The sequence below is a fragment of the Cololabis saira genome, chromosome 2, assembly GCF_033807715.1.
Source record: "Cololabis saira isolate AMF1-May2022 chromosome 2, fColSai1.1, whole genome shotgun sequence".
Taxonomy (NCBI): Eukaryota; Metazoa; Chordata; class Actinopteri; order Beloniformes; family Belonidae; genus Cololabis; species Cololabis saira.
This window is the reverse complement of record NC_084588.1, coordinates 5725051-5738445: the sequence shown is the minus strand read 5'-3', so window position 1 is coordinate 5738445 and position 13395 is coordinate 5725051. Positions and strand designations below refer to the sequence as shown.

The following is a 13395-nucleotide window of genomic DNA, read 5'->3' as shown; positions in this document are numbered from 1 at the left end:
ACCAGAAGCGTTTCGTAATCGATGTAAACACTGTGGTTCAGTCAGCTGTTCGGTCTCTCTCTACATCCCGTGTGTCTGTCCATTGAGCTGTTACGCCGAGAGCGCCCCCTGCAGCTTTGGAGCACTTCCGGTTGTAGTGACCGGTTATGAAGCGTTTTTCTTTTGAAGATGGTTTCTTGAAGCCGTTTTCCTTAACTGAGACGCATTAGGCCGTTGCAGTGCGTTTGGCCCTTGTCGGCCACCGTAATCAGTGGATCGATGATATTCTGCTTTTAAGTCGGTTTACCCAGTACATTAGACTGCTGTGGAAATGCAAAGGACTAAAGGGTAAAAAAATATTTCAGTTCCTTGAAGGAAACTGGAGGTATTTGTTTCTATTGGTTCCCGTCCCAGATGGATGCTGCTGGTCAAGAAGCAGAACGAGGAGCTGCTGTCGGAGCTGCTGTCGGTGGTGTCCAGGTTGAGATTGTTCAGGGGACCATCGAGACGCAGCAGGTGAGAAACATTTGAATTTGAATCTTTGAAAGTTGTTCAGTACAAATATTATGGCCCTTTTCCACTAGTACCTACTCTGCGCGCTTCTACCCGCCACGCCTCCGTCTTGCGCTTTTCCACTACGGGCCGAGACGGGTAGAGGCTGGCCAAGTAGATACTTTTTCTGTACCTATTCTGCCGAGTTTCTAAGCGTGCTGAGTCGGCCCTGTATCTGATGTCATCACAATACAGGCCACCGATTGGTCGGGGGGCCGTCAGACGTTTGAATCAGGAAGCGGGGAGTCAGAGGCGAGAGCCTCATTTTATCCGACAGGCAGTGGCAGCACAAAAGTTTGTTTGGTGATCCATCTCTGAGGTGCAGATGTTCATAAACCTGGTGCTGATGAGAGAATTAAAAAGGGATCTAGACGGGCGATAAGGAACGACCAGATCTACCAAGAGCTCTGTCTCTTCATAGCTGCTCGCGGCTCTCAACTGAAGGCTGATTTATGGTTCCGCATTACACCAACGCAGAGCCTACGGCGTAGAGTACGCGGCGACGCACACCGTACGCCGTAGGCTTAGCCGTCGATTTAACGCGGAACCATAATTCAGGCTCTCATCAGCACTGACGAACATAATAAAAAAAAAACATTGCCGCTTGAAGCTTCTCTCACTCTCATTTTTGAATTTGATATCGAGCACAAGTCACAGACCCAGCAGCACATCTATCATCTCCTCCAGGTTCTACATCTTTAGTGTTGTTGTCTTCTTCATTTAAGATACACAATCAAATGCGTCACAGCAGTTTCACTCCAACCCGCTCACTTCTCACCTGGGTGTGGAAAAACAAACGAGGACAAAGCGGGTGGAGGTGGGACAAGGCGGGACGAGCCGTGGCGCGCTGAGTAGGTACTAGTGGAAAAGGGCGATTAGAGTAACGTGAATGTTGGGCTCATGTCCACCAGGAAAGAAATGTCATGTCCTGTTTTATGTCCTGTTATACCTTTAAAGATTATATAGTGATCCTGGTTGTTCATACGTCTCTGCATGTCCCATTCTTCTCTCAGGCAGATGTCCTGGTATCTCCAATGGTCGGAGACTACCCTCTCTCTACCCGTGTCGGAAACATTCTTCATGAAGCGGCAGGCTCTTGGCTGACCAATGGGTTTAGGAAAGTAGGAGGAGAAGAAGCGATGCCTGGCGACTCGGTACTGGTGGAGGGGTTACCTGGACTGCCGACTCATGCTGTGTTCTTCCTCAGCCTTATCCCCTGGGACGGTGATGAAAGTGGAACGACAGTGCAGGTGGAATATTGGAGTGTTTTCATTAGATGTTCTTATTGTGAGAACACTGCATGGATCAATTTATCACAACATAGTACTTTCGTCTGCTTGTCCTTGAATATTAAATGTTGATCTCCAGGTTCTCAGACTGGGCATTAACAATATCCTGACATCGTGTGAGAACAGAGGCTTTGCATCTGTGGCTCTGCCTGTACTTGGGGCCGGTATCGCCCTGCGTTTTCCTCACAGTGTGGTGGCCAGGGTCTTAATGGAGGAAATCCGTGCATTTGAAGAGACTCGAACCAGCAGCACAAGCCTTCTGGTCCGCATCGTCACACACCCCAGTGATAAAGAAGCCTATGAGGTAACCAAACGCCAAAATATACAGATTATACACATTTTTACGAGGTTTCAAAGTCCCCCCCTATGAAACAATAAAAAGTAAAGAGAAAGTCTCTCCTTTTGAGGTTAGGGTGTTTTAAAACTTTTGTCAGGGAGGTTGTAGTAGGACCCAGATGCAGGAGACCAGACGGCAGGAGTTCCCAAAACAGTGATTTATTAGTCCAAAACAAAACCAAAGTGCTGCTGAGCAGGATACCAAAAACCAGAACGTGAATGTGGCATGGTGGAGCAGCAGCCACTCAGGTGATGGGACACAGGTGTGTCCCATCAACCTCTCCACCCTGCCTGCCTTCATAAGAAGGGACTGCACAGCAGCAAAGGGGGCTGTTGGAGAGGCTGCTGAAGCCGAAGCACGTGTGTCCTGGGTGTTTGGTGAATAAAGTGGTTGTGCACTGAAACTCCGTGTCCTCTCTGCCCTGTCGGTCGGGCCCCGTAGCACTCGCCGTGCTACAGTGACCCAAAAACTATGAAAAAACTTGACGTGGAAAACACGGAGGGAGGAAACAGTACGGACCAGCAGGGAGCAGGGAAAGACAAGGCCAGATATACAGAAGGGTTAACGAGACACAGGTGCAGACAATCAGGGCAGATGGAAACAGGAAGGTCAAACTAGAACTTAAACAGAAAGACAAGGGTTTCAAAATAAAACAGGAAGTGTCAAACCCTGACAACTTTAGGTTTTTCGTGTAAAATTAATACTTGGAAGCATCACTCAGGTATATTAACACTTGTGCAGTATCATACAGGAACTTAATCCATTTTTTTAGTAATAATAAAATGTCTCTGAAATGCTACCATCTCTCTCTCTCCCTCATACACATGTTACGACCTCAGACCTCCACCTAACTTATGCACATACACTAGATCAATACACAAACCTGCACTGATGTTGTTGTGTGGTACTGTTGCCATTCGTCTTTTTTTAAACATTTATCAGACCCTTTCTGAGGGGTTTATTTTGAAAGAGCACCTAGCAAAAGGTGTGGCAACCTTTTAATCAAACTGTAAATCTACTTTCTGTGCGAGATGGTCACTTAGGTCTTTTTGCTGCTTCAAGCACAGAGAGGGGGATGACCAGAAAGATCAGTAAATAGTTGCAAAATACCAAAGCACCATGGTATAACCTCTTACTTGCTCTCTACAAGAAAGAAATTTCAAGTAATAGATTCCTTGTTGCCCCCATGTGAAATGCCCAAGTTTGTTATGGATATTAGATGGTTGACAGACATGGTTGGGTCTTTTAACTTGGGAAGATTGCGGTGAAAACAGCTTTACCTTAGTGGGCATTCCACAGGGAACCAACGTGGGACCCCTGAAGAATTCATTTTTCATCTCATATAAATGGTTCCATAGTGTCGGTTAGTAGACAGCAGTCACATTGAAGGATAGACATGTGTAATCCATATTTCTGTTGACGACTCTTATTAATCAGAGGCAACTTAAAATCATGCAGCTTGCACTCAGCTGTAAAAATGCAATCTGATAATGAAACCTATTAGTTTAAAATACCATAATTTGCAGATGAGTGTATGCTGGAACTGATAGTAAACCTCCACTTTCTTGTGTTTGCAGGCCTTCATGTCTGTCCAGGAAGCAGTGACACACAAAGAAATCACTGAAAATGACTACAAAGATGATCAAGGTGGGTGTAGACAGAGAGCTGGATTTAGAATCCAATCTTTTCCTAACATTTCTTTTTCTTTTAGGCTAAACTTAAAGGGGACCTATTATGGCATCTAATACCTATTTTAAACAGGCCTTGGATGTCTTAAAACAAGCTTTTGATTGTTTTTGCTAAATAAATTAGAAATTCAGCCTCTGAGCCATGTCTTTATCATCCGATTCTCTAACCTCATTATCTATGCAGGATTCTGAGTGGGTGGGGATATGATAATGAGGTACTGTGCTGATTGGCTGCCTGAATGACGCGATAAACCGCTATGAAAAAATGGCGGAAGCTCCGGCCAGCGGATTTACACCGTGTCCTGCAGCGTCAGCGACAAAATCAACTCCATCCACCCATTTGCTTTATTTTCTATTGGACTGTCCAAACTGGACGCAGCAACGCCTTTTTGAGCTGAACATTTGTTGGACGCCCTGCTTCTATTTTCTTCCTGTCGCTCGCGTTGAAAGCCGGTTGAAAGCGCTGTAGGAAACAGTCACGGATGAGGAACGGCTGATCCAGTTAGTTGAAATGAGAAGTTATCTCTATGATTCCTCCTCATCTCACTACAAAAACCTCAATAAAGTGGCAGCTGCTGGAGGGAGATGGACAGAGAGCGTCCGATGTCACGCAGTGCTACGATAGTCGGACGCTCATGCAGTTACACGCTTTTATAGTTGTGGGCGTGATTTGCATTTTGGTTACGTAACGAAAATGCGCAGAATCTGAACGGCTCGTAGAAGTCACATGACACTGGACGGCTCATCCAGGTGGCTGTACAGACACTGCAGAATTTGGTTACTTTCCTCCTTCTCTGAGTTGGCAGGCTGAGGGGAGACCACTTTATATATGTTAAAGCAAGAAAAAACCTGTTTTTCATAATAGGTCCCCTTTAACTTATTTACTTCTGTAATTAACTGTCCCTAAAAAGTTAAAGAGATGCTGATGTGGCTTTTTGTTGAAACTGTTCCAAAAGAAAGATGGTTCGATAGTCTGTTTGGGAATAAGTGGATTTTTTTCAGGGATGATCAAAATGAACTGTACATAAACTTACCGGCTACTTTATCGCTTGCACCCGGTTTACCCAATAAAGTGGCCATTTTCAGTACACTTGTGATTTAACAACCCAGAGTTAACATTTTTGTTTACGTCTCAGCATCTCATGAGAACTTAAAGCAATTGTGACCAAAATGGTGTTTTATTTTCTCGCCATAAATATCCTTCAATCCTGTGATGTTTGGTTCCTGTTTAAAACAGTTGAATACTCGAGTCTTAGATTTTACATGTGACGTGTAGTGGAGAAGAGGATTCTCACACTTGAAAAACATTATTTGATATCTTATCTGTAGACAGAAATATAAATAGACATTATATTGGTGAAACTATAACTTAGTGAGACAATAACAAATGCACTTATCAGTCATCTTCTTTTTTCTTAAGACTCAACGACAAAGAGGATCGTTTTACTGGGAAAAACAGGCTCTGGGAAAAGCCACTTGGCCAACACCATATTTGGGGAGCAGCTTTTCACCGCAAACAATAGCGCAAACTCTGGAACGAACCAGTGCCAAGTTGAGACCAAGAGCATCAGTGGAAAGAGCATCACACTGGTCGACACGCCGGGTTTCTTCGACACTAGAAGGCCCGAGGAGGAGCTGAACCGTGAGATCATAAGCTCCATGACGACTTGCTCTCCTGGGCCTCACGTTTTCCTCATTGTGCTTAAAGTGGAAAAATTCACAACGCATGAGCAGGAGATCGTCGGTGAAATATGCAAGCATTTCTCAGAAGATGCTTTAAAATACGCCGTCGTTGTCTTCACTCACGGTGATCAGCTCGAGAAAGGGACCAAAATTGAAGAGTTTGTCAGTCAGAATAAAGATCTGCGGGATTTAGTGGTGAAGTGTGGCGGCCGGTGCCACGTCTTTGACAATAAATACTGGAATAATAAAGGTCAGAATAATTACAGGAGCAACCAGCTCCAGCTGGAGGCCTTACTTCAGACAATAGACAAGATGGTGAAAGAAAAAGACGGCGCGTGCTACACCAACACATTTTTGCAGAATGTGGAGAAAGTAATCCGGAAACAGGAAGGGCGGATTAGAGCGTCATTGGGACACTTAGCCCTACAGGAGATTAGAAAACTGGCACAAGCAAATGTGTCCAATCAATTTTTGATCCAACTGGCAGGAATTGCAACAGGAGTTCTGTTAGGGGCTTTTTTTGGTGTGGAAGCCATGATCAGATATGTATTCAAGAAAATCCCTGGAGGAATCTCATTAGTGGGTCCTGTAGTATTGGCTGCTGGAGAGGTAGCACTCACTACTGGAGCGATAGCCGGTGGTGTGGCTATAGGAACTGCAGCAGTGGCTGGAGGAATAATTGGAGGTAAGGCTGGACACGATGCAGCTGTGGGGGCAAAAACACCAACGGAGGCTGTAAAAAAGGCATACAAGGCTGTCACTGACAAGAGACAAGCTGTGTTACAGAAGCTGGAAAAGAATTAAAGGGAGAAGAACAAGGGTTTTTACGATTGCATCTCAGTCTGCACATTTCTCTCTTACATGTGAAAAGCCTGAGCACAAATAGTCCCAATAGTGATGCTGTTAATGTAACACCCCTGTGAGGGAGTGGTCAAAATCGGGGCCGCCGCAAGGGAGTGTGCGAACCGTGCGACCGCACAGGGCCTCCCGCTATGGGCTGTTTTTTTTTTTTTTTTTTTTTTTTCCTTCTTTCCCTTATAAATATCAACAGTCACGTTCCATTACAGACCTAAATGTGTACTAGTCTGTGCATATCAATAAATATATGTGCAATGATGTGCTTGCTGATTGATGTCGCTGCGCAGCTGCGCGTGTCTGTTGTTCAATACAACTGCGTCAGACCAAGCGCAGACACAAGGTGCTCTGATCCAGACGGGTGGAGTTGGAACAAACTGTCACACAATGTCGAGAGAACGAGACAGATTCAGGAAATTTCCATCAGGGGATGAAAAAAGAAAAAAACTAAAGAAAATGGAAGAGTTTAATGCCTCTCTGAAAGGCTCGTTTGATAAATTCCTTACAAAAATCACCGATCCGACCGGGTCTCAAGCAGCCGCGGGGCCCCACGTCGAGGCAAGCCCAGATGATGATGAGGCGGGGGAAGATAGCAGCACCGGCGCCGGGGCTTCCCACTGTAGCCACCGAGTTAAGTGCTCATTGATCGTTATTGCTTGCTGATTGTGTTCTTTGAAGTTGTTATAGCCCTGCTACGTCATTGCCTGTCTGCCGCTGGGGTTTCCCCACGCACTGAGTGTGCCCCGCCCCGAGGCAGTCCAGGCACATATTTTTGGTTTTCATTTATTTAGCTTCTATAATTTGAGAAGATTACGACTTATATGCATAAGCATGTTGTTAATGTGTTAACTTATGGGGCGATTTTGTTTTGTTTAGAACTGGAATGAATCACACACTATATAATGTCAGTTGAGTTAGGCCCCTATGTCACTAATATATAAGTCTCTCAGTAACAGGCTGATTTGATTCATGTATTCATGACTTGTCATGTCTTGTCAATGCAATGCTTCATAATGAAACGTGTGTATGTGTTTGTATCCAGTATTTTGCTAATTGGAGAGTTAAAATTGCGCATATAGACAACCGATCCGACCCGAAAAACCCAAAAATTTCATCCGCGTGGACCCCTCCCGGCCATTTCGCACAGGGCCTTGCAAATCTCCCAGACGGCTCTGGTCACAATAATGTGATTTTGGTTAAGAATGTGTACGAATGGGACACCTTCATTAAGATGTGTATTTTTATTTTCATGTATTTTATTTGAAATTAAATAACTCTTCCGGGGTTCGGTAAAAGAGGTGCACCAGGCTTTTCTCCCACTAGGGGAGTTTTTACCTGCCATTGTTTATGTAATAATTGCTGGGGGGTTTATGTTCTGGGTCTCTGGAAAGCATCTAGAGAAAACATCTGGGGCCTTATGTACTAAGAGTGCGGCGCACAAAAAACGTGCGTACGCCACTTTCAACGCTCACGGTCGGATGTACAAAGAATGACGTGAACGTAGAAAGCTGCGGTCCGGCACTCACACATCAACGCTGTTACACGCACTTTTCTGAGGTTCTGTCCGTTGGCGACACTCACTGGTGATGCAGTGAAGTGCAGAATATGAGGAAACGTGACGTCAACAATAAGTTCACGACCACATGAAGGACACGACAGTCCCCAATCATCAAATAAGTGACACACGGGTGGAACTGCACCAATTACACAATTAACCACATGGTCTGAACATATAAAGGTCGGCGCAGGACAACGTAACCTGTGCAAATCACAATGGCAGTACTGCTCGTGGTAGACGACTGCAATAATGGGAGAATCAGGAGGGAGCGCATCTTCAGGGACCACACTGATTTACTGGCCCACGATGATGACTGGCTGGTCAGCCGTTTCAGATTTCCAAGAGCAATCCTCTTGGAACTCTGTGCTGAGTTGGGTCCCAGTTTGGAGAGGAGCACAAGGAGGAGCCACGCACTACCTGTCCCCCTGCAAGTGCTGACCACACTTGGTTTCCTGGCTACCGGGTCCTACCAGCGCGAGTTGGCAGACCGGTCAGGAATAAGCCAGTCCGCACTGAGCCGTGCAATGCCAGCTGTATGGGACGGGATCATCCGCAAGTTCGGCAGGTACATCAGATTCCCGTATGGTGCAGCTGACCTTGCAAATATTAAAACGCAATTTGCAGCAATTGCCGGTTTCCCTAATGTAATCGGTGTGATTGACTGCACACACATTGCAATAAAGGTGCCATCGGTGGATGAATTTGCGTATGTCAATCGCAAAAACTTTCATTCCATCAACGTGCAGATCATATGTGACGCACAGATGCGCTTCACAAATGTTGTGGCAAGGTGGCCTGGCTCCACCCACGACTCCTTCATCCTCGCCAACAGCCTGATGGGGATGAGGCTCCAAGCTGGCAGGGTGCGGGATGGATGGCTCCTTGGTAAGTGATCGCTTACAATGTCGAAAATAAAGCCACTTCACAGTTCTTCAGTTATTATTTATTGGTTATTTCCATTTTTTAATTTAGTTGTATAGACCGTTGAGCGTGTGTGTGTGTTTCGGCTGCTGCAGGATTGAATTTCTCCTCTGGGAGATCAATGAAGTCTATTCTATTCATTAATGTGTCTATTGACAACCCATCAGGTGACAGCGGCTATCCACTGAAGGGGTGGTTGATGACCCCCCTCACCAACCCCCAGACTGCCCGAGAACTCGCTTACAACCACGCTCATACCATCACTAGAGCTGTTGTAGAGCGAGCGATCGGGCAGCTGAAATGTCGGTGGCGCTGCCTGGACAGGAGCGGGGGGATGCTGCTGTACCGCCCCGACAAGGTGGGCCGCATCATTATTGCTTGTGCCACCTTGCACAATCTGGCGAACCGCCATGGCGTCCCACTGGCAGAGGTGGAGGAGCCGGCAAACAAGCCAGAGCCAGCACCCCCCCTTGTGCAACCTCATGCAGCTGCCATTCGGGCCCGACAACGTGTCATTGACACTATAGATGGGAAACTCAGTCAAGGTTAATTTTTTAACGTTTATTTTAGTTATTATTATTTTAGTAGTGATCTGCTCCAGTGAGTCAGCAATGCGTGACATGGTTGCATTTAGTTGGTCAATTCCCCGACTGATCCTGTCGTGAATATCCAGGACCGCCTGCGTCAGCATGAGGCCGGTCGGACGGGCCTCAGGATCGGAGGCAGCGGTGGCGCGGGGTTCCTCAGATGGGAGGGAGGAGGCTGTGACCCCCGAGGTTCCCGGTTCGGCATCATCTGAATAAAATTGTAACAATATCACTTCAGTCACTCGAGTCTATTATTTCAATGCAAGCATAAATAAGTTTACTTCACTGTGGGTTATGGTACACTTGGAGTTAATTTACCTTCATTTGGCTGCTCAAATGAGACGGAGTCGCCCTCAGGGACAGATAGGAATCCTGTGAGGACGGTCTCACCCACGATTGCGCACACGCGCTCCTCAAAAGGGGTGAGCGCCTCCGTTCCTGCTCCACCACCCGTCATGGCCGCACTTCGCCGGTGTGCAGCCGCTCTCCTCTTTACCTCCATCTTTATGTCCGACCACTTCTTTTTTAATTCCTGTGGGCTGCGGTGCTCCGACCCCACAGCGTTTACGGACACAGCCACAAGATCCCACTCGCCTTTTTTCTTCTTTGTATTTATCCCAGAGGACAGGGAGCCAAAAAGGACGGTCTTCCTGGCCTCCACCTCTGTTAAAAGCGTTTCCAGCTCACACTCTGTGTATCTTCTCTTTTTGGTTGCTTTTGCCATTTCTAAAGTTTATTTGGCCGATTTGCACTTGCTGTTTTATACTCATGATCATGCGTCAGGGCGGAGTTTTGCGCTCCCGCATGTGCGCTCAATTCCACGCTGATTGTGATGTACAGAGAAAACTGCGTGGATTTGGGCGTACGCACAGCTTTGTACATATGAATTTTTGCGGTCTTGTTAATTCCACGCACGGATTCACGTTGAAATCCACGCACTCTTAGTACATGAGGCCCCTGGTGTATTAGACGCTGTACAAATAAAATTGAATTGAATTGAAAATTGAATTGCACCTGCCGCTGCCACTTCAGAAATGACCTGGCGGAGAACAGAGACGCATCGTGCTTTAATTGCTCCGCACTCCACCTGCTTTTTACAGGTCAGTATACGGTTTGAGGCCCGGAGAATGTTGTTTTCTGTTGTTGCCTTTCTGTCTACAGTGACGTAGGAAGAAAGTTCAAACTGTTTATTTGCTTTATTTTGTATAAAATGGTGTAAGAAACGGAAAGTTCCCGGATGGCCGCCATTACACGGCGAGCACATCCAGAGCACGTTCAAGTCAAACGCTCGTTAAGGCACCGTTATGACTTCCAAATGAACGGAGTTTATGTTGTGTAGCTGTTTTATTTTTATGTTATTAAAATGTTATATATTTTATTAACACAAGCACGTCATCGGTATAGTCTTGCTTGTCTTGTAGCCTTGTGGTCATGCCTACTGTAGCCTATTTTAATTATATGCCATCCCTTGTCAGCTTGTCATGTTCTTTCCTTTTGATTTTGGTTTCATATTGTGTAGTGTTTCTTTTTTCTTTTTCAGACCTTTCTGCACACAGGTTTTAGACATTTTTGCTCATACGTGCAGCGCTTTTTTTGTGTACTATATGGATGTTTTATTCCAATGATTATTTGTTGTGATGAGTTTAACTCCCCATACCACCTTAAATGTTGCTATATGGTTCACTTGTGTTTTCGCCATGATGAGTGATTATTTTCACCTGTGCTCATTACCACACCTGTGGCTATTTATACGGGTTCCTTTCTTTGTATTGCTTTTGCCCTGATGAAGGCCAGATAGGCCGAAACATGTTGGCAGCCATCTTTTAATAAAGGCTTTTTTATATTTTATCCACCTCGTCTCATATGGAGGATTTTTTGTGCCAAAATTAAATAAATAAATACATCATTAATTAATTAAAATGGGAATGAAATATATCATTAATTAATTAAATGTGTCATTAATTAATTAAAATTAGAATGAAATATGTCATTAATTAATAAAATACAATTCATTTTAAAGGAGCTTGAGGCTGTTTTTTTTTTTTTCAAAATGTGCTGCAAGTCGGTCCCGATTTTCCCGCGCTGGGCTGCGGATGTGACGTGACATGATGCTGTATGCGCGTTCTCGACGGCGCTGGGCTTAGATTCAGGAAGAAGACGAGCGCGGTGGATCCAAACTTCTGTTTGGGTAGACATGGAACGACCCAGCGCCACTCAAAGCCCACTAAAAAGTGCTACCAAGAAGAAAACGAAGCCTTTATCAGAGACAAGTCGCGAGTCGAAAAGAAATTACGAGTTAACACGGATAAGCAAACGAGTAAACATTGGATATGCGTTTGAGTCATGGAGGCAGCTTCAACTTCAACTGGGACTGAAAACAGATGCTGACATGGCTCATTTCCTACTGACCAGGTAAGATAACATTGTAAGTCATATTTAGAGCTTGATTTGAAAATCACATGAGATTACCAAGGAGTCGGAGTGGCCTAACGTGCTAAGTAGCGTTAGCCGCAAAGAAGTAACTTAGTCCACAGCTGTGGAGCATACTTGTTTGTTGTTGTGTAGTAACATTAGCCACTTACACATATCAACCCCAAGCCTCTCACACTATATCAACCGTAATGGCAAAAAGCTCAGTTTCCATACATTCATTTATTCATCGCTCCGTTCATTCACTATTCATTCTCCGGTCTTTCTCCGTATTTTGTATTGCACAAGACTCGGTTCATCATCATCATCATTATAGTTTTTGTTTTTGCAGGCAAAAGTATTTAGCCATGTTTGTTCTGACCGAAAATGAAAGACACAAAGGTAGCTAATGCCGCGTTCCATTTACTTCGGAGATCGGAACTGGGAACTGGGAATGGCAGCCATCTTGGAATGGTAACTCGGGGGTGGTGAAGACTCTCCCACTTTCCCAGTAGGAAATCCCACTTCGAGGGGCGTTCCAGTTGAAAATTCCGACTGGGAACTGGGAAATTCCGACTTCCGAGGACAAATGGAACGCAGCATTAGTTACAGCCAGCTTGTTTACATATGCGGTCTGACTAAGAGTGTAAAATGTTGTTTTTTTTAAGATATAAGAAGAAGGACCCCCCTGAAGCAGCTACTCTGGGAAGTATGGAGAGGAAAGTCTCAACACCCAGCAAGGGAAAAGCTGCTAAACTCTGTCATCGGTTATCTCCAATTGAACCTGTGTCTGAGGGTATGAGAGTATGTTTTTAGTTAGACAAACATTGAAAAAAAATGACTAAAACAGCATAAAGTGCTGATATTACATTACACATAGTAATCATGTATTTAGCCACACTTGACAACTACACAAACATCACTGATTACATTCTTGACATTGTCTTGACAGGGAGGCAATGAGTGAGGACCAAGCTTTGGATCCTTTGGAAGAAAGGTAAATGTGTTCATGACAAATGTTATAGTACATTTATTTATTTATTTATTTATTTTATTTATAATCCAGGGCAGGTTTGTGGTATTTGTTGAGTGAGTTTAGGGGAGATGGATTTTGCTCCATTTTTGCTTTGTAGTAACGATACCAGTAATAATCTTTATGAACATACTTGTATTGTCTGTAGTTTCAAATCCATGGATCTTGCAGTGGATGCTATTATACTGGATGAGGAACGAGCGAACAACTTGCTCAACAGTGTGTGAGTTGAAAAATTCAACAAATCTCCACATCTTTTCATCTCCAATGTCTACTTTATTGCACATTCATGTTTATATTTTGGTTTTTTGATTACAGAATAGAACTGGATGTAAATGGTTCCAATCCAACAGTAAATTAATAAGATTTTTTATATTAGCAGAACAGCTATAGTATCAGTATGAAACCTGACACATTACAAATCATAAAAAGATGGAATTATAACAATAATCTTCTAAAGTTTTAGCTTTGTTTTACATTACAGGTCAACTTCAGAACTGGAGA

General features: G+C 44.5%; 2 protein-coding genes across 2 annotated transcripts; both read left to right on the top strand.

Moving 5' to 3' along the window:
- Window positions 1-312: 312 nt before the first annotated feature.
- On the top strand, window positions 313-6465 carry LOC133457483 (uncharacterized). The gene is made up of 5 exons (XM_061736811.1): window positions 313-495; window positions 1545-1781; window positions 1900-2124; window positions 3735-3804; window positions 5266-6465. Exons 1-5 carry the CDS (start codon window positions 394-396, stop codon window positions 6330-6332), a joined length of 1701 nt encoding a protein of 566 aa, XP_061592795.1. The 5' UTR covers window positions 313-393; the 3' UTR covers window positions 6333-6465.
- A 2189-nt stretch (window positions 6466-8654) lies between these two features.
- LOC133457539 (putative nuclease HARBI1) lies at window positions 8655-9678 on the top strand. The gene is made up of 3 exons (XM_061736902.1): window positions 8655-8826; window positions 9030-9407; window positions 9536-9678. Exons 1-3 carry the CDS (start codon window positions 8706-8708, stop codon window positions 9553-9555), a joined length of 519 nt encoding a protein of 172 aa, XP_061592886.1. The 5' UTR covers window positions 8655-8705; the 3' UTR covers window positions 9556-9678.
- Window positions 9679-13395: the final 3717 nt, after the last annotated feature.

Bases quoted from the DNA above. Each gene is read 5' to 3' on its own strand.
- LOC133457483 (XM_061736811.1), top strand. From the start codon at position 394: ATGGATGCTGCTGGTCAAGAAGCAGAACGAGGAGCTGCTGTCGGAGCT. The intron at 496-1,544 runs GTGAGAAACATT...TTCTTCTCTCAG, and splicing joins GGACCATCGAGACGCAGCAG to GCAGATGTCCTGGTATCTCC. The intron at 2,125-3,734 runs GTAACCAAACGC...TTGTGTTTGCAG, and splicing joins GTGATAAAGAAGCCTATGAG to GCCTTCATGTCTGTCCAGGA.
- LOC133457539 (XM_061736902.1), top strand. From the start codon at position 8,706: ATGCGCTTCACAAATGTTGTGGCAAGGTGGCCTGGCTCCACCCACGAC. The intron at 8,827-9,029 runs GTAAGTGATCGC...ACAACCCATCAG, and splicing joins GCGGGATGGATGGCTCCTTG to GTGACAGCGGCTATCCACTG. The intron at 9,408-9,535 runs GTTAATTTTTTA...GTGAATATCCAG, and splicing joins AGATGGGAAACTCAGTCAAG to GACCGCCTGCGTCAGCATGA.